Raw genomic sequence first — 25,959 nt, 5'->3', positions numbered from 1 at the left:
GATAGGAGGTGAGCGCTGCGGGGAGGGATAGGAGGTGAGCGCTGCGGGGAGGGAGAGGAGGTGAGCGCTGCGGGAAGGGAGAGACAAAGGAGCGGAGGGGGGGCGGCGGTCTGCTGTCACTGAAGCCGGCCCACTGAGCCATCGGCCCCCCCGGGAAACTCCCCGTAGTCCCAATGACCAGTCCATCCCTGAGAAAGGGGCTACATGTGTGGCAAGTTTGGGGTCCAGGGGACCTTCGGCCGGCTGGTACCGGGTCCCCAAATCCGGGAGATCAGGTCGCAAAAAGGTGACTCGAGTATAAGCCGAGGGGGGCATTTTCAGCACAAAAAAATGTGCTGAAAAACTCGGCTTATACTCGAGTATATACGGTAATAATAAATTATATTATAATAATAAAAAAATAATAAAATAGTTCTAAAACATTAAATCAGGATGATCCCAAACGACTAGTAATTGCCGTGGATGGTGCAGAACACTTACAGGAAATATAAAGAATTCAGGCCTTTGAATGTCCCGGGATGAATCTGGTTCACTCGGTTATTATCTATAATCCTAAAAGAGACAGAGAAGAGAAAAGCTCGGAGTTAAGGAAATGTCAGATAAGGACAATTCATCAATAAATCTTGAAGGGCTAAAGCACCCGAAGCCCACCACCGGTCTTCCTTTCAAACTTACAGCCATTCCAAGGAGTGGAGATCCTTAAAGACTTCGGCCCTCAAGACCTCGATCCGATTGTTACTCAGGAAACTGCCAGAGACAGAAAACATTTAGAAAAAGGACAATCGCGTTCTGCAGAAGGAAAGAGATGAAATCGTACGGCTCTCCGGGTTTATCACATGACCATGGCTTTAGATGGATCAACCCAGGGCCGATCCTAGGCAGGGTGCGCTGCACCCAGGTGCCTGCAGAGGTGGGGGCGCCGATGTGTTTACATACACACGAAATTGCCTCAAAGAAGCTACTTGCAGGAAATTTTTGGACGTCCCGCAAGCGCACCGCTCCAGTATGAAAGCACCCGGGCTCTCACACTGGGATTGCAGATGAGGCTTTTTTCAGGCGCTATTTTTAACGCTAAAGTGCCTGAAAAACCCCTCCAGTGTAAAAGGGGTCTAATGGACCATCTTCTGTACTATTATCTGCAGTCTCTGACCATCTCCTATATCATGTCTGCAGTCTCTGACCATCTCCTGTACCATGTCTGCAGTCTCTGACCATCTCTTTTATCATGTCTGCCGTCTCTGACCATCTCCTAAATCATGTCTGCCGTCTCTGACCATCTCCTATATCATGTCTGCCGTCTCTGACCATCTCCTATATCATGTCTGCAGTCTCTGACCATCTCCTATATCATGTCTGCAGTCTCTGACCATCTCCTGTACCATGTCTGCAGTCTCTGACTGTCTCCTATATCATGTCTGCAGTCTCTGACCATCTATATGATGTCTGCGGTCACTGACTGTCTCCTGTACTATGTCTGCAGTCTCTGACCATCTCCTATATCATGTCTGCAGTCTCTGACCATCTCCTGTACTATGTCTGCAGTCTCTGACCATCTCCTGTATCATGCCTGTAGTATGTCTGGGGGACTTTCTAACAGACTCAACAGAAGCCCTCTCTGTGTCCATCAGAGAGACGCCCCCCTCCAGGTCCCAATAAAGTACTCTGCTTCTCTTCCTGTATTTTGTTTATTGTTAAAAGATCATGTAAGGATCCCAGGGTAATGAAGATTTCGTGGGGGAGCATCACTGTGGTTGAGTCGTTGCCATAGAAACATTTGTAAAGGGGAGGAGTTAGTAAAATGACCCATGTGGGGGCGCCAGAAATATTTCTGCACCCAGGCGCCCGTCACCCTAGGATCGGCCCTGGATCAACCCAAGGCTTTTCTTTCTGGAACTCAACCACAACCCCCCCCGGTAGGGTGACCACGTGTCCCGGATTGCCTGAGACAGTCCCGCATTTTGCAGGTCTGTCCCGGGTCCCGGGCACCTTCATTCTAGGACAATACAGTGTCCCAGAATGAAACTGACACAGCCACCCCCCCCCCCCCCAAGCCAAACGAATGCCCCTAAAAAAGGCAGCCACATCACTGCTTTACTCACTGACAGTACTTGTCCTGGCTGGGAATGCCTGGAGGAGCACCGTCCCCTGCTTGTGATTGGAGAAATCATAAATCCCGCCTCTTGTGTCCAATCACTGTGCTGTGATTTGTTACAGCACAAGCTGATTTTTGGGAAGGGAGGGGGGTGTCCCTGAATGGTAGTTTGGAAATGTGGTCACCCTACTTCCCAGAACCAACCTCCCCGCACACAATTCTCACTAACCGTGCAAAGGGTTCCAAATGGGCATTAAAAGGAGAAGTCCAGCCTGGGCTGGTTTGGCTGGGTTTCTTCTAGGGGTCACAGGTTTGCCATTCGTTTTGCACTCCTGTGAACCCTTTTCAGCCGAGAACGGTCTAAAGTCCGCTCTCTGCTGACTTCTGACTTCTCCTGTTTGCCTGTGACCCTGACCTTTTGCCTTTCCCTCGGTTACCCTTGTCTGCCTGTTGGCCTGACCTCACTTACCCATCACTACCATTTGTCCTGCTTGCTGCTTCCCCTCTCTCCCTGCGGAGCGTGACCTAGGGGATCCCAGGGGTTGCGACCTGGATCCAGCTGCGGCGAAGGCCATCCTCACCACTAGAGGCTCTGGTGAACACAAAGCTGGGTCTTAGGCCGCGTACACACGATCGGTCAAAACTGATGAAAACGGACTGAAGGACCTTTTCATCGGTCCAAACCGATCGTGTGTGGGCCCCATCGGTCAGTTAACCTTCGGTCCAAAAAATTAGAACTTGCTTTAAAATTTAACCGATCGTTAGTACGCACGACCATCGGTTAAAAACCCGCGCATGCTCAGAATCAAGTCGACGCATGCTTGGAAGCATTGAACTTCGTTTTATTCAGCACGTCGTTGTGTTTTACGTCACCGCGTTCTGACACGATCGGTTATTTAACCTATGGTGTGTAGGCACATCAGACCATCAGTCAGCTTCATCGGTTAACCGATGAGAACGGTCCAATTAGGACCGTTCTCATCGGATGGACTGATCGTGTGTACGAGGCTTTAGACTCTGCGCCCTGGGCGATCTTGGGTTCACGCTTCCTCTCTGATAGCAGGAGTCGGCTATAGGGTTCACTACCCTGTGGTGCATCCCTGACCCCAACGGGGTGCACTTGTCACCTGGCCACAGGTGACCTGACAAAAGGGTTTTTTAAAAGGCTCTCTTCTCCTCTCCTCATGCTCTCAGCATTAGGAAAGGAGTGCTGATAACCGGCTTCTATTTACATCCGTAATTGGCTGTGATTGGACACAGCTGATCAAGTGGTAAAGAGCCGCTGAATGTCTCTTTACCCCAACACAGGACCCCCTGGAGCATGGGGGTGTGTCGCAATGGCTACCCCTGCAACCCCTGTAGGTACACCCCTGTCACACGCCATCCTTCACCTCCCGGGGGGGTTATGATGTTCGATCTTGCTTGTATCACAGCCAAGCAACTGTTAGATCGGCTCATCGAACGATTAGTAAGCTGCAACATATTACATTTTTGGTATCGGGGGTGAATACGGCTTTAATACATTCCTCGGAGCATGAGCCGCTCTTTGACTCCGTTATCTACAATCCCATAAATTGCGATCCGGATCTCCTTTCCCACATTCCCACACCAGGCAAGGCGGAGAGACTCTCTGGTAACCCCATTAAAATCTGATCTATGTAGAGATACGTCTAGTGGGCTGAGAACGTCTCTTTCGCATTTCGCTGCCAGAATAGTTGAAGCAGAAATGTGCGTCATTTGTCGAAATCTGATTCCAGAAAACGGTTAAAATCATTTTAAATCTAAGCAGATTTTTTTTATTTATTTTTTTATTTGATCAGACCCGCGGTTGGGTTCTTAAAGGCAATGTACCTGTGCCCAGTCGTGCCCTCCTGCCGACTAGGGATGAGCTTCGAGTTCGAGTCAACATTGCCTGTTCGGCGAACAACGAACAATTAGGGGTGTTCGCGGCAAATTATAAAAGCCGCGGAACACCCTGTTAAAGTCTATGGGAGAAATCTAAAGTGCTAATATTAAAGGCTAATATGCAAGTTATTGTCCTGAAAAGTGTTTGGGGCCCCGGGTCCTGCCCCAGGGGACATGTATCAATGCAAAAAAAAGTTTTAAAAACGGCTGTTTTTTTGGGAGCAGTGAATTTAATAATGCTTAAAGTGAAACAATAAAAGTGAAATATTCCTTTAAATTTCGTACCTAGGGGGGTACCGTACTTAGAACTGTCCCTGCACAAAGTGTCATTTCTGAAAGAAAAAAAGACATTTAAAACGGACTTGCGGCTATAATGAATTGTTGGCAATTCAGAGAGGATTCATTCATAAAAAAAAAAAAAAAAAAAAAAAGCGTGGGGGTCCCCCCAAACTCAATTACCAGGCCCTTCAGGTCTGGAATGGATATTAAGGGGAACCCCGCCGTCAATTTAAAAAAAAAATGACGTGGGGTTCCCCCCAAATATCCATTCCAGACCCTTCAGGTCTGGTGTGGATTTTAAGGGAGACTCCACCCCAAATTTAAAAAAAAAATGGCGTGGAGTTCCCCCAAAAACCCACACCAGACCCTTTATCCGAGCACGTTAACCTGGCCGGCCCCGCAGAAAAGAGGGGGGGACAGAGTGCGGCCCCCCCTCTCCTGAACCGTACCAGGCCACATGCCCTCAACATGGGGAGGATGTCCCCATGTTGATGGGGACAAGGGCCTCATCCCCACAACCCTTGCCCGGTGGTTGTGGGGGTCTGCGGGTGGGGGTCTTATCAGAATCTGGAAGACCCCTTTAACAAAGGGGACCCCCAGATCCTGGCCCCCCCTATATGAATTGGTAATGGGGTACATTGTACCCCTACCATTTCACGAAGGAAGTGTAAATAGTTGGAAAAAACACACACACACCGTAGAAAAAAGTCCTATATTAATAAAAAAAAAAAAAAAAAAATCCAGCGGTGATAATCCACTCGTTCCCGGCTTCCTGCTCCAACGTTGTCTGTATCCAGCGACGTTGATCCCCGGTCCAGCGATGAGAAGATCCATCCATCCAGAGCTCCTCTCTCCGCTGGACACAGCCCAGCGAATGACGCGGGTGAAGCTGTGACATTTCTTATATAGGGGAGGCGGGGGCCCAACCGTCACGTGACCCCGCCCCCTCTGACGCAAGGGGGAAGACCGGTCTTCCCCAGTGACGTAGCAGAGGGTGCGGGGTCACGTGACAGGTGGCCCGCCTCCCCTATATAAGAAATGTCAAAGCTAGAGCCGCGTCATTCTGCTGGGCTGTGTCCAGCGGAGAGAGGAGGTCGGCGATGCTGTGCTCTGGAGCTATGGGTCCCCGGACGATCTTCTCATCGCTGGACAGGAGAGATCACCCGGTGCTGGAGAAATCATCCGTCGATGGATACAGACAACGTTGGAGCAGGAAGCCGGGACCGAGAGTGGATTACCACCGCTGGATTTTTTAAATTAATTTTTTTATTAATAAAGGACTTTTTTCTTACTGTGTGTGTGTGTTTTTTCCAACTATTTACACTTCCTTCGTGAAATGGTAGGGGTACAATGTACCCCATTACCAATTCACATAGGGGGAGGGCAGGATCTGGGGGTCCCCTTTGTTAAAGGGGTCTTCCAGATTCTGATAAGCCCCCCGCCCGCAGACCCCCACAACTACCGGGCAAGGGTTGTGGGGATGAGGCCCTTGTCCCCATCAACATGGGGACATCCTCCCCATGTTGAGGGCATGTGGCCTGGTACGGTTCAGGGGAGGGGGGCCGCACTCTGTCCCCCCCTCTTTTCTGCGAGGCCGGCCAGGTTAACGTGCTCGGATAAAGGGTCTGGTGTGGATTTTTGGGGGAACTCCACGCCATTTTTTTTTAAAATTTGGGGTGGAGTTCCCCTTAAAGTCCACACCAGACCTGAAGCGTCTGGAATGGATATTTGGGGGGAACCCCACGTAATTTTTTTTTAAATTGACGGCGGGGTTCCCCTTAATATCCATTCCAGACCTGAAGGGCCTGGTAATGGAATTTGGGGGGACCCCCACGCTTTTTTTTTTTTATGAATGAATCCTCTCTGATTTGCCAGAGCCGACAATTCATTATAGCCACAAGTCTGGTTTTAAAAGACTTTTTTTCTTTCAGAAATTACACTTTGTGCAGGGACAGTTCTATGTACGGGAAACATGCGCTATTTCACATGCTGACTTTACACCCCCCCCAGGTACAAAATTTAAAGGAATATTTCACTTTTATTGTTTCACTTTTAGCATTATTAATTTCACTTCTCCCGAAAAAACGGCCGTTTTTAAAACTTTTTTTTGCATTGATACATGTCCCCTGGGACAGGACCCGGGTCCCCAAACACTTTTTAGGACAATAACTTGCATATTAGCCTTTAAAATTAACACTTTAGATTTCAAATGTTCGAGTCCCATAGACTTTAACATGGTTCTAAAGTTCACACGAACATTTGGTGTGTTCGCAAGTTCTGGTGCGAACCGAACAGGGGGGTGTTGGGCTCATCCCTACTGCCGACGTATATCGGCGTGACGGGGTCCTCAAGTGGTTAATGAAGGTACAACATTTAGCAACTTATTGCTACACTTAGAGGCGCCTCTCTTCTCTTTTATACCCTGTAAAAAAAATGCTTTGATATACAAGTGCTTTGGATTACAAGCGTGTTTCTGGAACGAATTATGCTCGCAATCCGAGGTTTTACTGTATATGTGTTTTTAGTAGATTTAGGCGAGGTAGGATAAACGGTGTTGGACCTGGTATCTGGTGACATCTTCACTCTTGAGCTTTTACAGGCGCTTGAGCGTTTTTTTTTTCTCAGCCTATAATAAATTAATATTCAATGAAATTAATAAACGCCCAAGTGCTAGACGCGTCTAAACGCATTTTGCAAGAACGTGGCTTAGGCGTCAAAAGTAGCTTTTCTCTGGCATCCTGCCAGGACAAATGCATTTATTAAAAGCCCCTCTGTGCATGAAGCCTTAAAGTAGATGTTAACTGATCAGAGGTCTCCAAACTTTTTCAAGTACTTTCCTGTCCTTCAGACTTTAGGGTGGGTCGGACTGTGGCCAGTGGGGGTACAAAATGTCCCAGGCCCAGCATTAGTGAGAATACACATCGTCTCAGTGTTGGTAGTCAGTTACATAGTGCCTGTGGTCAGTAGGAGGAAGAGTGTCCCATCATTGGTGTCAGTGGGAGGAATAGTGTCCCATCATTGGTGTCAGTGGGAGGAATAGTGTCCCATCATTGGTATCAGTGGGTGGAATAGTGTCCCATCATTGGTGTCAGTGGGTGGAATAGTGCCCCATCATTGGTGTCAGTGGGAGGAATAGTGCCCCATCATTGGTGTCAGCGGGAGGAATAGTGTCCCATCATTGGTGTCAGTGGGAAGAATAGTGTCCCATCATTGGTGTCAGTGGGAAGAATAGTGTCCCATCATTGGTGTCAGTGGGAGGAATAGTGTCCTATCATTGGTATCAGTGGGAGGAATAGTGTCCCATCATTGGTGTCAGTGGGAGGAATAGTGTCCCATCATTGGTATCAGTGGGAGGAATAGTGTCCCATCATTGGTGTCAGTGGGAGGAATAGTGTCCCATCATTGGTATCAGTGGTAAGAATAGTGCCTCATTTTTTCTTTGTATCTTTTGGTAAATCTCAGTGCTTCTGACCTCATGCAGCCTCTTTGCAGTCACTTCAGGTCCGCATGCACTCTCGGGGAGGGTTTCCTGATGGTGACAACAGAGGACCCTGTCTGTGGAATGTGTTTTAAATCTGTCGCTTGTAGTCGCCATTGGAAGTCCATGTGACAGGGCGACAAAGCAGGAGCAGGGACAGAGCGTTGGTAAAGCATATATGAGGAGGAAGGAGGTTTGGGGGTACGTTTGAGCGATGCCCCCACATTCATACCCTAACTCAATGTGAAGGGCCCTCGGCTTACTCACAGCCTTTTTAGCCTGAAGAGTCCTGAAAATGCCTGCCGGGAGATGGATTGCAGTTCATTATTTTGTAGAAAGCTGGAAAAAAAAAAAAAAAAAAAGTTAATTTGTAACAGTTTGTTACATATTTGTAAATGTTGTTGACAGACAATTATACATAAATGAGCTATCTTCCTGAAGAAGTGGGGTCTGTTCTGTGAAACGCGTTGAAGAATATAATCAAGGTGTTATGAGTGGAATCTCTTACTCTGAAATTGCATCATGGAAGGAATTATAATGAAGAGTTAATGTATCCAACTGTGAAACTTTTTTTGGTGTGGTAAAGCCGTTAAAGTCCTATTTAGTAGGGGTCATGGCCAGCGCGGCATGTGAGCAGACGCATCTTCACAGAGCACCCAGCTTTATCCTAATTTGATCAGGTTTATGGCACCTAAAAACACCCGGTTTTCCCTGAACTGTCTTCTCTATACCCTGCTGACACCCTGGCTCCTCCCGATGGAAGCAGATTTTGCCGGCTGTGTTGTGGTGGGGGATGGTGGTGGCTGTGGCCGGTTGTGTTGTGGCGGGGGATGGCGGTGGCTGGCAGTGTTGGGGTGGGGTATGGTGGTGGCTGGTTGTTTTGTGGTGGAGGATGAAGGTGGTAGCAGCTGGCTGGCTCGTGGTTGGGGAAGGCGGTGGCTGGTTGTTTTGTGGTGGGGGATGGTGGTGGCTGCGGCTGGTTGTGTTGTGGTGGGGGATGGCGGCGGCTGTGGTTGACTGCCTTATGGTGGCAGAATGTAGTGGCTGGTTGTGTTGTGGTGGGGGATGGCGGCGGCTGTGGACGATTGTGTTGTGGTGGGGGATGGCGGCGGCTGCGGACGGTTGTGTTGTGGTGGGGGATGATGGTGGTAGCAGCTGGCTGGGTTGTGGTTGGGGAAGGCGGTGGCTGGCTGTGTTGTGGTGGGGAATGGTGGTTGCTGCGGCTGGTAGTGTTGTGCTGGGGGATGGCGGCAGCTGCAGGTGGTTGTGTTGTGGTGGGGGATGATGGTGGTAGCAGCTGGCTGGGTTGTGGTTGGGGAAGGCGGTGGCTGGCTGTGTTGTGGTGGGGAATGGTGGTTGCTGTGGCTGGTAGTGTTGTGGTGGGGGATGGCGGCGGCTGCGGACAGTTGTGTTGTGGTGGGGGATGGTGGTGGTAGCAGCTGGCTGGGTTGTGGTTGGGGAAGGCGGTGTCTGGCTGTTTTGTGGTGGGGAATGGTGGTTGCTGCGGCTGGTAGTGTTGTGGCGGGGGATGGCGGCGGCTGCGGACGGTTGTGTTGTGGTGGGGGATGGTGGTGGTAGCAGCTGGCTGGGTTGTGGAAGGCGGTGGCTGGCTGTTTTGTGGTGGGGAATGGTGGTTGCTGCGGCTGGTTGTGTTGCGGTGGGGGATGGCGGCGGCTGTGGACGATTGTGTTGTGGTGGGGGATGATGGTGGTAGCAGCTGGCTGGGTTGTGGTTGGGGAAGGCGGTGGCTGGCTGTTTTGTGGTGGGGAATGGTGGTTGCTGCGGCTGGTTGTGTTGTGGTGGGGGATGGCGGCGGCTGTGGAAGGTTGTGTTGTGGTGGGGGATGATGGTGGTAGCAGCTGGCTGGGTTGTGGTTGGGGAAGGCGGTGGCTGGCTGTTTTGTGGTGGGGAATGGTGGTTGCTGCGGCTGGTTGTGTTGTGGTGGGGGATGGCGGCGGTTGCGGACAGTTGTGTTGTGGTGGGAGATGATGGTGGTAGCAGCTGGCTGGGTTGTGGTTGGGGAAGGCGGTGGCTGGCTGTGTTGTGGTGGGGAATGGTGGTTGCTGCGGCTGGTAGTCTTGTGGTGGGGGATGGCGGCGGCTGCGGACGGTTGTGTTGTGGTGGGGGATGGTGGTGGTAGCAGCTGGCTGGGTTGTGGAAGGCGGTGGCTGGCTGTGTTGTGGTGAGGAATGGTGGTTGCTGCGGCTGGTAGTGTTGTGGTGGGGGATGGCGGCGGCTGCGGATGGTTGTGTTGTGGTGGGGGATGATGGTGGTAGCAGCTGGCTGGGTTGTGGTTGGGGAAGGCGGTGGCTGGCTGTGTTGTGGTGGGGAATGGTGGTTGCTGCAGGTGGTAGTGTTGTGGTGGGGGATGGCGGCGGCTGCGGACGGTTGTGTTGTGGTGGGGGATGATGGTGGTAGCAGCTGGCAGGGTTGTGGTTGGGGAAGGCGGTGGCTGGCTGTTTTGTGGTGGGGAATGGTGGTTACTGCGGCTGGCTGTGTTGTGGTGGGGGATGGTGATGGCTAGGGTCGGTAGTGGTGTGGTATTTTTAAGTCTCACACCAGAGCGGCGGGGGGGGGGGGAGCGCGGAGAAGGTGTGTAGAATTGGGTTGGGGATAGGCTAGCACGAGTCTCTTTAAATTACATTCACAGGTTTAGCCACTTACAGCTTTCCCAAATCATGATACCGATGAAAGACGCCATCAGGCAGAGATTTGATCCGGTTATCCTTCAGATCACTAAAATACATACAAAGCATTAATAAATCGGTAACTGTCCGAAGCTGGAGAAGCAAAATCATGAGCCCATGTGTAACTGGAACACCGAGTTAGTCTTCCAAAAAAAAACATTCTTCAACAATCATTATTAATCACCCCGGATGGCATTTCAATGAAGCAAAAGCTCCCAATTACAAACATAGAAGAAAAAAAGACCTATTGGTCCATTAACTCTGCATCGTTTTTTTATCTCTAATGGAGATCACAGTTTCTGTTACCCAGTGCCCGGTCCCACAACCCAGTACCCGGTCCCACAACCCAGTGCTCGGCCCACAACCCAGTGCTTGGTCCCTCAACCCAGTGCTTGGTCCCTCAACCCAGTGCTTGGTCCCTCAACCCAGTGCCTGGTTCCTCAACCCAGTGCCTGGTCCCTCAACCCAGTGCCTGGTCCCACAACCCAGTGCCTGGTCCCTCAACCCAGTGCCTGGTCCCACAACTCAGTGCCTGGTCCCACAACCCAGTGCCTGGTCCCTCACCCCAGTGCCTGGTCCCTCACCCCAGTGCCTGGTCCCACAACCCAGTGCCTGGTCCCTCAACCCAGTGCCTGGTCCCTCACCCCAGTGCCTGGTCCCACAACCCAGTGCCTGGTCCCAGGGCCGTCTTAATAGCATCATGGGCCCCTGGGCAAAGTAATTCTCTGGGGCCCCTACAATGATGACAGTGCAGGTAAACAGACATTAAGTAGGTAGGAGGCAGACTGCCCCCCCTTTGCATCCATCACTCTCAGTGCCATCATGGGGCCCCCAATTTCGGGGGATCATGGGCTCAAGGATCAGCTGCTTTAAGGAAAGTGCAGGGGCCCCCCATGCAGTTGGGGTCCTTGGGCAGTGCCCAGGTGTGCCCTCTCATTAAGACAGCCCTGCCCGGTCCCTTAACCCAGTGCCTGGTCCCAATTTTTCGTAAAAAATATTCTTCAACAATCATTATTAACCATACCGAATGACATTTCAATGAAGCAAAAGCTCCCAATTACAAGCATAGACGGAAAAAAAAGACCTATTGGTCCATCAACTCTGCATCATTTTTTTTTTTTTATCTCTAATGGAGATCACAGTTTCTGTAAAAATGTGTCACTTCTGTTTCAACATTATATCCTGACTCAAATAACAAATTAAGGAGAGGCAGTGATACTGGTCCCCTCAAACCCTCCCTGGTCCCTCAAACCCTCCCTTGTTCCTCAAACCCAGTGCCTGGTCCCTCACCCCAGTGCCTGGTCCCTCACCCCAGTTCCTGATCCCTCAACCCAGTTCCTGATCCCTCAACCCAGTGCCTGGTCCCACAACCCAGTGCCTGGTCCCACAACCCAGTGCCTGGTCCCACAACCCAGTGCCTGGTCCCTCACCCCAGTGCCTGGTCCCACAACCCAGTGCCTGGTCCCACAACCCAGTTCCTGATCCCTCAACCCAGTGCCTGGTCCCACAACCCAGTGCCTGGTCCCACAACCCAGTGCCTGGTCCCTCACCCCAGTGCCTGGTCCCACAACCCAGTGCCTGGTCCCACAACCCAGTGCCTGGTCCCTCACCCCAGTGCCTGGTCCCACAACCCAGTGCCTGATCCCTCAACCCAGTGCCTGGTTCCACAACCCAGTGCCTGGTCCCTCAAACCCAGTGCCTGGTCCCACACCCTGAGGTTCTCTGGTTGGTATCAGAAAATAGATATCAAACAACAGGCCTTATAAGTTCCGTTTGTTCCCCCAAATATCTATGATCTGCCTTTAAGATCCATATGAAAAGATCAGTATTGAGTTTATTCATAAAATAAGTTAGACAGCTCTAGTTGGACTTCAATGTTAATCAGAACGTTGGACATCTTTTAGCAACCCTGCTGGGCCATTTAGAGCAACACATAATATACTGTAGATGTCCATTACAAAGACATCAGATCAACTGGATCTTAACTAATCTAGTCTCCTTTGTGTATCTGGTGGCTCAGTGCTCGCGACGACACGCGTGGGGTGACGGGTTATTGTACACTTTTCATTCGCTTCATTGCTTACAAAGCTGTTACGTTAGAAGAGATGGCTGGAACATAATGAAGTCCTTGACTTGAGCAGTTTACTAAACGCTTCCGGCACTCGCATTGTTCTGGGTAAACATCTAGAGCTGAAGAAAAAACACAAAAAATTAAAAGGAGAACAAAAAACAAAAACAACTTTCATGGATAATTAAAAGCAAAATAACATACAATATATGGCCAAGAGCTTCTAGACAGCTGACCGTCACACCTGGCTGGGTGAGCTTGTTGGGCTTCCCATTAAAAAAACATGGCCATTAACATGGAGATGCCCCCCACCTTTTTCCCCATAACCATCATTATGGAGTTGTTCCCCCCTCCTCCTTTCCCCCCCCCATGACCATCAATATGAAGTTTCCCCCTCCCAATGGCCAATTACCTGTCCAGGGATCCCGCAATTTCGGCACCCTGAGCTGATTATTCAATTGGCTTTCTGAATGTGTGTGTCCCACAAGGCAGCAGGAAGAAAGGAGTAGGGGCAATACCGAAGGTGTTCAGTAGGGTTGAGGTCAAGGTTCTGTACAGGACAATTGAGTTCCTCCACACAAAACAGGTCAACCCATGACTTTATGGAGCTGGTCCAAACTGGTCAACCTGTGTCTTTATGGAACTGGTCTAAACTGGTCAACCCACGTCTGTATGGAGCTGGTCCAAACTGGTCAACCTATGTCTTGATGGAACTGGTCCAAACTGGTCATCCCAGGTCTTTATGGAGCAGGTCCAAGCTGGTCAACCCATGTCTTGATGGAACTGGTCCAAACTGGTCAACCCATGCCTTAATGGATCTGGTCTAATCTGGTCAACCCTTGTCTTTATGGAGCTGGTCCAAACTGGTCAACCCTTGTCTTTATGGCGCTGGTCCAAACTGGTCATCCCATGCAGGGCCGTCTTATCGAGCGGGCACACCCGGGCACAGCCCAGGGGCCCCACGTGGTCTTAGGGCCCTGCAGGATGCGGCAGTCAGCAGAGCTGAAAGGACAGCAGCAGACAGTGTCTGGTCTCTCTGCACAGTGGAGCGCTCAGCGCAGGGGCTGCCTGGTTAGGGAGATAGTGGGGATTGGGGACTGAGTGTCGGACCGGCAAGACCGCTTGATTTTCCCCTCACACGCTGCCTGGCTCACTGCCAAAACAACTGGTTTCTAGGCATAGCCCGACTGGCGTCTAACAACCAGTGACGTCACGATGAGGCGGAGAGTGGAGCCCCAGCATTCCGAGCAAGCCGGTGGAGGATTCCGCCTCGCGCCTAAGATCCGCCCCCGACTCTTCCCTGATGGCTGTTCCAGTGCTGGAAGAAAGGTAAGCTAAATGCTCCCTGCACTGCCCTGACTCTGACTGACTCATGGTCACTCTGCTCCGTCTCATACACTGCACCCCTCCAGTCATGCTGTACATTATACTGCCCTCCACTACTACCCCTCCCATCATACTGCCCTCCCTCCCATCATACTGCCCTTCACTACTACCCCCTCCCAACATACTGTCTGCCCTCCACTGCCATCCCTCCTATTATACTGCCCTCCACTGCCACCCCTGCTATAGTACAACCCACAGCAGAACGTGACAGCAGGAGAGAGGTATGTGTACATCCTATCACTGAGCACCACTGTCCCTCCATCCACCCCACGGTCCCTCCATCCACCCCACTGTCTCTCCATCCACCCCACTGTCTCTCCATCCACCCCACGGTCTCTCCATCCACCCCACGGTCCCTCCGTCCACCCCACGGTCCCTCCGTCCACCCCACTGTCCCTCCGTCCACACCACTGTCCCTCCGTCCACACCACTGTCCCTCCGTCCACACCACTGTCCCTCCGTCCACACCACTGTCCCTCCGTCCACCCCACTGTCCCTCCGTCCACCCCACTGTCCCTCCGTCCACCCCACGGTCCCTCTGTCCACCCCACGGTCCCTCCATCCACCCCACGGTCCCTCCATCCACCCCACTGTCCCTCCATCCACCCCACGGTCCCTCCATCCACCCCACTGTCTTTCCACCCCACACCACTGTCCCTCTATCCACACCACTGTCCCTCTATCCACCCCACTGTCCCTCCATCCATCCCACTGTCCCTCCATCCACCCCACTGTCCCTCCATCCACCCCACTGTCCCTTCATCTACCCCACGGTCCCTCAATCCACCCCACGGTCCCTCCGTCCACCCCACGGTCCCTCCGTCCACCCCACGGTCCCTCTGTCCACCCCACGGTCCCTCTGTCCACCCCACAGTCCCTCTGTCCACCCCACTGTCCCTCTATCCACCCCACTGTCCTTCTATCCCTACATCCACCCTACTGTCCCTCTGTCCACCCCAATGTCCCTCTGTCCACCCCACTGTCCCTCTGTCCACCCCACTGTGCTTCTGTCCCTCCATCCACCCCACTGTCCCTCCGTCCACTACATAAGTGTTGATGAAAATTGTGAGACATTGTCTGCATTATATAAAAAAAATATTTCAGACGACTTGAAAGCTGTGTTTCCCAATGTTGAAATTGCACTCAGAATATTCATGTGTATGATGGTTACCAACGTAAGAGAGAGCGTTCATTTTCAAGGCTTAAATTTATAAAAAATCAGCTTCGCAGCACAATGGGACAACAGCGTCTGAACTGGCTTTCATTGATGTGCATTGAAAGTGATGTATTGAAGACTATTGATTTTGCAGTAATAATGAAACAATTTTTGGAAAAGAAAATTCGCAGAGTTTCTGCTAAGCGACGAAGATAAATATTTGTAGTAATTTTCTTTTATACCAATATGGTATTTTTTCTATCGAATCTGGTAAGCGGCGTTGTCTTTTACTTTCCGGAAAGAAGCATCTAATGGATTACTTTAGTGTCCCGTAATATCGTTTACTGTTGGGGCACCTTGCTTTTGGGACTTTTCTATGTTGTTTTAAAGTATATCGTTATTACATATTAGTATCACTTTTTTCTCTTTATATTTTAGGGAGTTTTATATATTGTTTGGTTTTGCACTTTTTCCTTTTTATACACGTATTTTAAGGACTAATACAATAACTTTCTGTAAAGAACATTTTCAAATGTCTGTGCTAAATACTTTATTAAAAATAAATAATTCATAGTAATGCTCGTGTCATCTTTATTTGTATAGTACAGCAACATATTGTGTATAGGCTGAAATTTTGTTGTAGAGTAGGTGTGTAAATCGTGGAAGGCTTGTAGGGGCCCCAGTGCATTACTTTGCCCAGGGGCCCATAATGCTATTAAGATGGCCCTGATCCCATGTCTTTATGGAGCTGGTCCAAACTGGTCAACCCATTAGTCAGCAAAATACTAAAATGCCATTGCCTATTTATCAAGCAGAATTCTGACTTACCGCATTCAGAGTCATGTGCCTCGTCCTCCTGCATGGCCTGATTACTCCGCGAACTCTGAATGGTATCAAAGAGTTTTGGCCAACCACTGTTATCCACTGGGGATGAGAATTCATTATTATTAACACAGTCACATTGGGGTTGATTTACAAAAACTGGAGAGTGCAAAATCTGGTGCAGCCCTGCAAAGAAACCAATCAGCTTCCAGGTTTATATTGTCAAAACCAAATTGAACGAGCCAAAGGTAAAAGCTGATTGGCTACCATGCACAGCTGCACCAGATATCGCACTCCCCAGGTTTAGTAAATCAACCCCCATATTGACCAGGACACATAACACAGCTAAGACGGAGAGGTACACCCAATCACTAAAACAACAACACATCAATATATATTATTAGCCCTGAATATAATAATCATAATTATAACAACAACAACAAAAAAAAGAAATTATGCATATTAGCCCTGAATCGTCTTCATAACAAAAATAATAATAATAATAATAATAATAATAATAATAATAATAATAATAATAATAAATATTTTTAACAGCAACAACCATAATATTTTTATCATAATAATAACAGCAAAAAGAACATAATCCATATTATTAGCCCTGAATATAATAAAAATAATAACAAAAAGAAAATGGATACATAGAGTGCTTCTGGAAAGTATTCAGAGCACATTATTTTCCTAAAAATTATACAAACAATCCCCCATAATGAAAACGTGAGAGAAGTTTGTTTATAATCTTTGCAAATGTATTAAAAATAAAAAAGGAAAATATCCCATGTACATAATATCACAGGCTCCTCCCATGTACAGAAGTATCACAGGCTCCTCCCATGTACAGAAGTATCACAGGTTCCTCCCATGTGCATAAGTATCACAGGCTCCTCCCATGTACAGAAGTATCACAGGCTCCTCCCATGTACAGAAGTATCACAGGCTCCTCCCATGTACAGAAGTATCACAGGCTCCTCCCATGTACAGAAGTATCACAGGCTCCTCTCATGTACATAAGTATCACAGGCTCCTCCCACGTACAGAAGTATCACAGGCTCCTCCCATGTACAGAAGTATCACAGGCTCCTCCCATGTACAGAAGTATCACAGGCTCCTCCCATGTACAGAAGTATCACAGGCTCCTCTCATGTACATAAGTATCACAGGCTCCTCCCATGTACAGAAGTATCACAGGCTCCTCCCATGTACAGAAGTATCACAGGCTCCTCCCATGTACAGAAGTATCACAGGCTCCTCCCATGTACAGAAGTATCACAGGCTCCTCCCATGTACAGAAGTATCACAGGCTCCTCCCATGTACATAAGTATCACAGGCTCCTCCCATGTACATAAGTATCACAGGCTCCTCCCATGTACATAAGTATCACAGGCTCCTCCCATGTACAGAAGTATCACAGGCTCCTCCCATGTACATAAGTATCACAGGCTCCTCTCATGTACATAAGTATCACAGGCTCCTCCCATGTACATAAGTATCACAGGCTTCTCCCACGTACAGAAGTATCACAGGCTCCTCTCATGTACATAAGTATCACAGGCTCCTCCCATGTACAAAAGTATCACAGGCTCCTCCCATGTACAGAAGTATAACAGGCTCCTCCCACGTACATAGGTATCACAGCCTTTGCCATGACACTCACAATTGAGCTCAGGTGCCTCCTGTTTCCACTGATCATCCTTGAGATGTTTCTACAACTTGATTGGAGTCCACCTGTGGTAAATTCAGGTGATTGGACATGATTTGGAAAGGCACACACCTGTCTATAGAAGGTCCCACAGGTAACAGTGCATGTCAGAGCACAAACCAAGCCATGAAGTCCAAGGAATTGTCTGTAGACCTCGGAGACAGGATTGTATGGAGGCAGAGATCGGGGAAGGGTACAGAAAAATTTCTGCAGCATTGAAGGTCCCAATGAGCACAGTGGCCTCCATCATCTGTAAATAGAAAAAGTTTGGAACCACCAGGACTCTTCCTAGAGCGGGCCACCGACCAAACTGAGCGATCGGAGAGAAGGGCCCGAGTCAGGGAGGTGACCAAGAACCGATGGTCACTGACAGGTCTCCAGTATTTCTCTGTGGAGAGAGGAGAACCTTCCAGAAGAACATCCATCTCTGAAGCTCTCCACCAATCAGGCCTGTATGGGGGAGTGGCCAGACGGAAGCCACTACTCAGTAAAAGGCACACGACAGCCCACATGGAGTTTGCCAAAAGGCACCTGAAGGACTCTCAGACCATGAGAAACAAAATTCTCTGGTCTGATGAAACAAAGATTGAACTCTTTGGCCTGAATGACAAACATCATGTCTGGAGGAAACCAGGCACCACTCACCAACTGGCCAATACCATCCCTACTGTGAAGCATGGTGGTGGCAGCATCATGCTGTAGGGATGTTTTTCTGCGGCAGGAACTGGGAGACTAGGCAGGATTGAGTGGAAGATGAATACAGCAATGTACAGAGACAGCCTTGATGAAAACCTGCTCCCGAGTGCTCTGGACCTCAGACTGGGGGGGAGGTTCATCTACCAACAGGACAACGACCCTAAGCACACACACAGCCAAGATAAAGGAGTGGCTACGGGACAACTCTGTGAATGTCCTTGAGTGGCCCAGCCAGAGCCCAGACTTGAACCCAATTGGACATCTCTGGAGAGATCTGAAAATGGCTGTGCACCGACATTTCCCATCCAACCCGATGGAGATTGAGAGGTCCTACAAAGAAGAATGGGAGAAACTACCCAAAAATAGGCGTGCCAAGCTTGTAGCATCATACTCAGAAATACTGGAGGGTGTAATTGGTGCCAAAGGAGCTTCACCAAAGCTTCACCAAAGGCTGTGATACTTATGTACATGGGAGGAGCCTGTGATACTTATGTCCATGGTAGGAGCCTGTGATACTTATGTACATGGGAGGAGCCTAATACTTATGTACATGGGAGGAGCCTGTGATACTTATGTACATGGGAGGAGCCTGTGATACTTATGTACATGGGAGGAGCCTGTGATACTTATGTACATGGGAGGAGCCTGTGATACTTATGTACATGGGAGGAGCCTGTGATACTTATGTACATGGGATTTTTTTTCCATATTTTTTTTTTATAAATTCGCAAAGATTTCAGAAAAACTTCTTTCACGTTGTCATTATGCGGGATTGTTTGTAGAATTTTGAGTAAAATGATGAGATGCATCATTTTTGGAATAAGATGGTAACATAACAAGATGTGGAAAAGTGCTGTGAATACTTTGTGGATGCTCTGTATTATTAGCCCTGAAAATAATAATCATAACAACAACAAAAACAATAATAATAACAACAACAACAAGAAAATAATACATATTAGCCCTGAATATAATAATAACATTATTAACATTATACAAAATTATACATATTATTAGCCCTGATGATAAAAATAATAATAAAAACAACAAGTAAATAATACATATTAACCCTGAACATAATACAATTATTATTAATATTATTATACAAAATGATACATATTATTAGCCCTGAATATAATAATAATAATAATAAAAATAACAAGAAAATTATACATATTAGCCCTGAATATAATAATATCTAAGTGAATATAAAGAAAGTATCCATAAAACCACAACACATTTTTTTTTAATTGCGACTAAAAGATACGAGAGAAGAAATGTGAGGCCCAGATACTCAAAGGGCTTACGACGGCGCAGCGCCATGTACGCCGTCGTAAGTCCTAATCTGGGCCGTCGTATCTATGCGCCTGATTCTTAGAATCAGTTACGCATAGATATCCATTAGATCCGACAGGCGTAAGTCTCTTACGCCGTCGGATCTTAACTGCAATTTTTTTTTGCCCGCTAGGTGGCGCTTCCGTCGATTTCCCCATTGAGTATGCAAATTAGCTAGATACGCGAATTCCCGAACGTACGCGCGGCCGACGCAGTAAAGTTACGACGTTTACGTTAGGCTTTGCCCGGCGTAACGTTGCCCCTGCTATATGAGGTGAAGCCAATGTTAAGTATGGCCGTCGTTCCCGTGTCGAAATTTGAAAAGTTACGTCGTTTGCGTATTTTGTCCGTGAATGGGGCTGGACGCCATTTACGTTCACGTCGAAACCAATGATGTCCTTGCGACGTCATTAGGAGCAATGCACCCTGGGATATTTTACGGACGGCGCATGCGCAGTTCGTTCGGCGCGGGAACGCGCTTCATTTAAATGTTACACGCCCAATGCCCGCCAAATTTGAATTCAGCCGGGTGATTTACGTTACACCGCCGCAACTTTACACGCAAGTGCTTTGTGAATAAAGCACTTGCCTGAAAAACTTGCGGCGGTGTAACGTAAATGAGATACGTTACGCTTGCCCATTTTTACGCCGATCTACGGGAATCTGCTCCTAAGTTTCCAGAGGCAGAGGTGGGTAGTAAGGAGAGGTCGTGATCTGCACTCCATGATACTTTTCCTGATTGTATAAACAGAGATGTTGCGCATTGACGTTACATCATTCCATTCCCACACCTCCACGTCTCCTCTCTGTCTGCCTCCAGGTTTTCAAGTGTTGCTTATCTAAAGTGTAATATTTGCCATATTTCTCTAGCAGTCAACAGATCTTCCTCAATAGCCAATATTTTTTATTTAAAAAAAAAAAAAAAAAAAAAAAAAAATTGGGGTTTTCTTGTTTTTCTACCGTTATTCCACATTGGTGCTGCTGCAGAATCTTTGCAGCCACTCCATGGAATTTCTCAGGGCTGGGATTCCTGATGGTGAGAAGGGTGGACCACGCCTGTGTAACGAGGCTTGTGGTCTCCATTGGAGGCCCGTGTGATAAGGGTGACAACTCAGGAGCACACGGATAGAGTCAGGGCCGCCACCGGGAAATTTGGGGCCCCTAACACAGCTTCAGGCATGGGCCACCTAGCATAGAACCGGGGGGGGGGGGGTGCTGCCACCGCAAATTAAGAAGCAGGGGGGGCGCAGCGAATTGAAAGTGGGGGGCCGCCGCAAATCGAGAAGCTGAGGGGCTGCCGCCGTGAATTAAGGAAGACTGACGTCCGTCTGGATAAGACTGACGTCCGTCTCAGTCAATCAGGTTCCCCGATTCTGGTTATCGGTAACCTGATTGGCTGAAGCGTCACCAAGGCGGGAGAAGACATCGAGGGACGTGGAAGGAGTAAGGTAAGTGCATTTTACAGGGCACAGCGGCGACAATGGGCACAGAGGCGACAAAGGGCACAGTGGCGACAATTGAGGGGCACAGTGGCTGCGTTTGATGGCATGGCACAGTGACTGCGTTTGATGGCATGGCATGGGACCACCGGGCCCCTTAGAGGTCGGGGGGCTTTAGGTGCTGCCGAAAAAAAAGGAGGATGCCATCCAGGGCCCTGGAGTCAACTGGGCCCATTAGAGGTCGGGGGGGGGGGGGGGTGGCTTTGGGTGCTGACGATTTTTTTTTATTAAAAAAAAATTTATTATAAAAAAAAAGGGGGGGGATGCCATCCGGGGCCCTGGGGACCCTCGGGCCCCTTAGAGGTTGAGGGGGCTTTGGGTGCTGACGAAAAAAAAAGGGGGATGCCATCCGGGGCCCTGGGGTCAACTGGGCCCATTAGAGGTCGGGGGGGGGGCTTTGGGTGCTGACGGAAAAATAAATTATTATAAAAAAGAAAAAGAAAAAAAGGGGATGCCATCCGGGGCCCTGGGGTCAACTGGGCCCCTTAGGGGTTGGGGGGGGGGCTTTGGGTGCTGACGGAAAAATTATTAAAAAACAAAAATTATTAAAAAAATAAAAAAGGGGGGGGATGCCATCCGGGCCCCTGGGGACCACCGGGCCCCTTACAGGTGTACTGCCTGTACCCCCCAGATGGCGGCCCTGGATAGAGTGTCATCACCCAATAACAGGACCAGCCCCGAACAAGGACCTTCTTGGCCGGTGTTGCATTCGAGACAGTTCACCTTTTCCACCGAGTTTACTGCTATACTGTGAACAGCCTGCAATTTGATCTTCTGCTATTCAGATCTATTCACGAGTTGGAAAACTTTTTTTTTTTTGGCTGCCCAATGGCCGGGACATTATTTGCGATTCTGCACTGCGTCGCTTTAACTGACAATTGCGCGGTCGTGTGACGTTGCAGCCAAACAAAATTTATGTCCTTTTTTTTCCCCACAAATATAACTTTCTTTCGGTGGTATTTGATCACCTCTGTGTTTTTTCATTTTTTGCGCTAAAAACAAAAAAAATGAGCGACAATTAAAAAAAAAAAAAAAGCTATTTTTTTTACCCTTTGCTATAATAAATATCCCCCAAAAAATATATATATAAAAAAATTCCTCAGTTTAGGCCGATACGTATTCTTCTACATATTTTTGGTAAAAAAAAAAAAAAAAATCGCAATAAGCGTGTACCGTGTATCGATTGGTTTGCGCAAAAGTTATAGGGGATAGTTTTATGGCATTTTTATTATAATTTTTTTTTTTTTACTAGTAATGGTGGCGATCAGCGATTTTTATCGTGGCTGATATTGCGGCGGACACATCAGACACTTTTGACACTATTTTGGAACCATTGTCATTTATACAGCCCTCGGCTTCCGGATGTCTTATCCTCGGGACGTACAGGGGGTGCGTTCCTTGGATAAGACTGACGGCCGTCTCAGCCAATCAGGTTCCCCGATTCTGGTTATCGGTAACCTGATTGGCTGAAGTGTCACCAAGTCGAGAGAAGACATCGAAGGACGTGGAAGGAGTAAGGTAAGTGCATTTTACAGGGCACAGCGGGGACAATGGGCACAGAGGCGACAAAGGGCACAGTGGCATCAATGGGCACAGAGGCGACAAAGGGCACAGTGGCATCAATGGGCACAGTGGTGACAAAGGGCACAGTGGTGACAATGGGCACAGTGGCAACAATTAAAGGGCACAGTGACATGCACAGTGGCAACAATGGGCACAGTGGCGACAATAAATGGCACAGTGCTGACAATTGGCACAGTGGCGACAATTGAGGGGCACAGTGGCTGTGTTTGATGGCATGGCACAGTGGTGACAATTGATGGCACAGTGGCTGTGTTTGATGGCATGGCACAGTGGCTGCGTTTGATGGCATGGCACAGTGGCTGCGTTTGATGGCATGGCACAGTGGCTGCGTTTGATGGCATGGCACAGTGACTGCGTTTGATGGCATGGCACAGTGGTGCGAATTGATGGCATAGTGACTGCATTTGATGGCATGGCACTGTGGTGACAATTGATGGCACAGTGACTGCATTTGATGGCATGGCACAGTGACTGCGTTTGATGGCATGGCACAGTGACTGCATTTGATGGCATGGCACTGTGGTGACAATTGATGGCACAGTGACTGCGTTTGATGGCATGGCACAGTGGTGCGAATTGATGGCATAGTGACTGCATTTGAAGGCATGGCAGTGGTGACAATTGATGGCACAGTGGCTGCGTTGATGGCATGGCACAGTGGTGACAATTGATGGCACAGTGGCTGCATTTGATGGCATGGCACTGTGGTGACAATTGATGGGCACAGTGGCTGCGTTTGATGGCATGGCACTGTGGTGACAATTGATGGCACAGTGGCTGCAATTTTTTTTTCCGTTTATGCCCCCCCAAAAATTTTGAGCACCAGCTGCCACTGCATAATGTAAATGACACGGGATTAACCACTAGTGGGTGAGGAAGGGGTTAAGTGTGTCCAAAGGAGTGATTCTAACTGGGTGGGGGCTGGCCTACCAGTGACACGACACTGATCACTGCTTCCGATGACAGGAAGCAGTAGATCAGTGTCCTATCACTAGGCATAACAGAAAAATGCCTTGTTTACATAGGCATCTCACCCTTCTGGCACTCCGTGACAGGATCGCGGGACACCGGCGGACATAGAGTCCGCGGGACCCGCGGTCGCACTCACGGAGCTTGCGGCGTGCGCTAGGCGGCAGATTCAAAGCAACGTACAGGTACATTGCTTTGCCTGCCCGTGCCACTCTGCCGATGAAGATCTACGTTAGGCAGTCGGCAAGCGGTTAAAATGATTGAAGATGAGTTCAAATTCAGCCGGTACAGTTAATGGCTAAAGTGCCCCCCCCCCCCCCGGAATGAATCCATGTTTGTTATTGCAGATGGCGTATTATCAAAATCGCAGCAATTTATCCACCTACGTGAAATATCAACTTTATTGCCGCCCGTAAATCCTTGCAAGTGTCTCATGGCTAATGTTGTGTAATTTCCTTTTCCAGCCCATTTAGGCCGAAAACTATTTTAAGCATTTTTTATTTTTTTTTGCCGACATCCCATAAGCTGGTGTTTATATTACGGGCCAAATGGAAAAGTCCAGAAAGATACAAAAAATGAGGATAGTGCTGCGAATGGGGCGTGCGGTCACCCCGCTGGAATGCCAAACATCTGAAAAGAGCATCTTATCAACTCTCCCTAAACGATCTAACGTTGTCCAGGTGATTTCGGCAATGCCGACGGAGAGGAGATATTGAAAGAGAATTTGATGATCTGCTAAACTGGAAAGGGAAAATCATTTGGTTTGCACGATAGCAGCCCAAAAGTTAAGAAAAAATGTAATAGCCCATTAAAATATCAAATACAATGGGGTTTTGCGGCAAAGATTTCCCTGGTGTTGCCCTTTTCTGCCACTAGATGTCCTCAGGTCTAATGACCACCATCATTCAACCCACTTCTTCTGAGTCCATGCAATCCCGGACGAGCCCCCAACCTGTGACTGGACAGTGAAAGGAGAAGCAGCACAGTGATCAGCTCATCTTTCAGTCACCCTGGTTGGCTTCTTGTGCCACTTATTTCTCTCACACTCCAGCCCTGCTGTACAGGGGATTGCAAATAGCTGATACCAGGTCACATTCGGCGGGGGGGAGTTACAAGCGCCGATCTGCCTGTATACATTTCAATAAAGCCTGACAGCTTCTCCCCGAACCCCCCCCCCTTTTTAGCCACTTTAGTGAAATTTATACAGTGGTGATCGGTGCTTGTAACTCCCCCCAAAGCCGCACCGATCACCGCCGACTGTCCCTGTATTCCCTTCCTGCTGCTGTCCTCCTCCATGCTCTGTGTCCCGTGTCCCCCTCCGGGAGTTACATGTACCCCTCCGTGCTGCTCTCCCCCTCCAGGAGTTACATGTCCCCCTCCGTGCTGCTCTCCCCCTCCGGGAAATACATGTCCCCCTCAGTGCTGCTTTCCCCCTCCGGGAGTTACATGTACCCCTCCATGCTGCTCTCCCCCTCCAGGAGTTACATGTCCCCCTCCTTGCTGCTCTCCCCCTCCGGGAGTTACATGTCCCCCTCCATGCTGCTCTCCCCCTCCGGGGGATACATGTTCCCCTCCGTGCTGCTCTCCCCCTCTGGGAGATACATGTTCCCCTCCGTGCTGCTCTCCCCCTCTGGGAGATACATGTTCCCCTTCGTGCTGCTCTCCCCCCCTCCGGGATATACATGTCCCCCTCCGTGCTGCTCTCCCCCTCCGGAAGTTACATGTCCCCCTCCATGCTGCTCTCCCCCTCTAGCAGTTACATGTCCCCCTCCGTGCTGCTCTCCCCCTCCGGGAGATACATGTCCCCCTCCGTGCTGCTTTTCCCATCCGGGAGATACCTGTCCCCCTCCGTGCAGCTCTCCCCCTCCGGAAGTTACATGTCCCCCTCCATGCTGCTCTCCCCCTCCGGGAGTTACATGTCCCCCTCCTTGCTGCTCTCCCCCTCCTGGAGTATCATGTCCCCCTCCCCCTCCTTGCTGCTCTCCCCCTTCGGGAGTTACAGCGCTCCGTGTCCCCCCCACTGTCCTCGATCTGTCAGGATGGAGAGCGGAGGTAGGAGTCGGTAAATCCGGCTACTTCCTTTTCCGAATGTACAGAGTCAGTGATCACCGACTCTGTCCATTCACATAAACTTTAACATCGTAACCTCCTTTGATTACAATGTCTCAGTTTATGAATGGAGAGGAGCCGCTGCCTCCTCTCCATTCGTTTTAGCTGAGACTGCAGAGAAAAGGAACTGTGTCCCTAGTCCCTTTCTCTGTCTCAAAGGGGGAGATGTCAGGGGT

At 49.2% G+C, this 25,959-nt stretch overlaps 1 protein-coding gene across 2 annotated transcripts in view; it reads right to left on the bottom strand.

Moving 5' to 3' along the window:
• Positions 1-25,959, bottom strand: part of LOC120913016 (relaxin receptor 1-like) — a 219,493-nt gene that overhangs the window by 68,806 nt on the left and 124,728 nt on the right. For both annotated transcript variants that reach the window (XM_040322669.1, XM_040322670.1), the window contains exons 3-8: positions 15,880-15,975; positions 12,526-12,631; positions 10,419-10,490; positions 8,022-8,093; positions 676-747; positions 481-552 (exon numbers count right to left, since the gene is read on the bottom strand). In XM_040322669.1, coding sequence (XP_040178603.1) covers positions 481-552; positions 676-747; positions 8,022-8,093; positions 10,419-10,490; positions 12,526-12,631; positions 15,880-15,975 — 490 coding nt within the window. The remainder of the gene's footprint in view (positions 1-480; positions 553-675; positions 748-8,021; positions 8,094-10,418; positions 10,491-12,525; positions 12,632-15,879; positions 15,976-25,959) is intronic.

Source organism: Rana temporaria, chromosome 9 (assembly GCF_905171775.1).
Source record: "Rana temporaria chromosome 9, aRanTem1.1, whole genome shotgun sequence".
Taxonomy (NCBI): Eukaryota; Metazoa; Chordata; class Amphibia; order Anura; family Ranidae; genus Rana; species Rana temporaria.
Note: the sequence above shows the minus strand (reverse complement) of the source record. Positions and strands in the feature narration are given on the sequence as shown.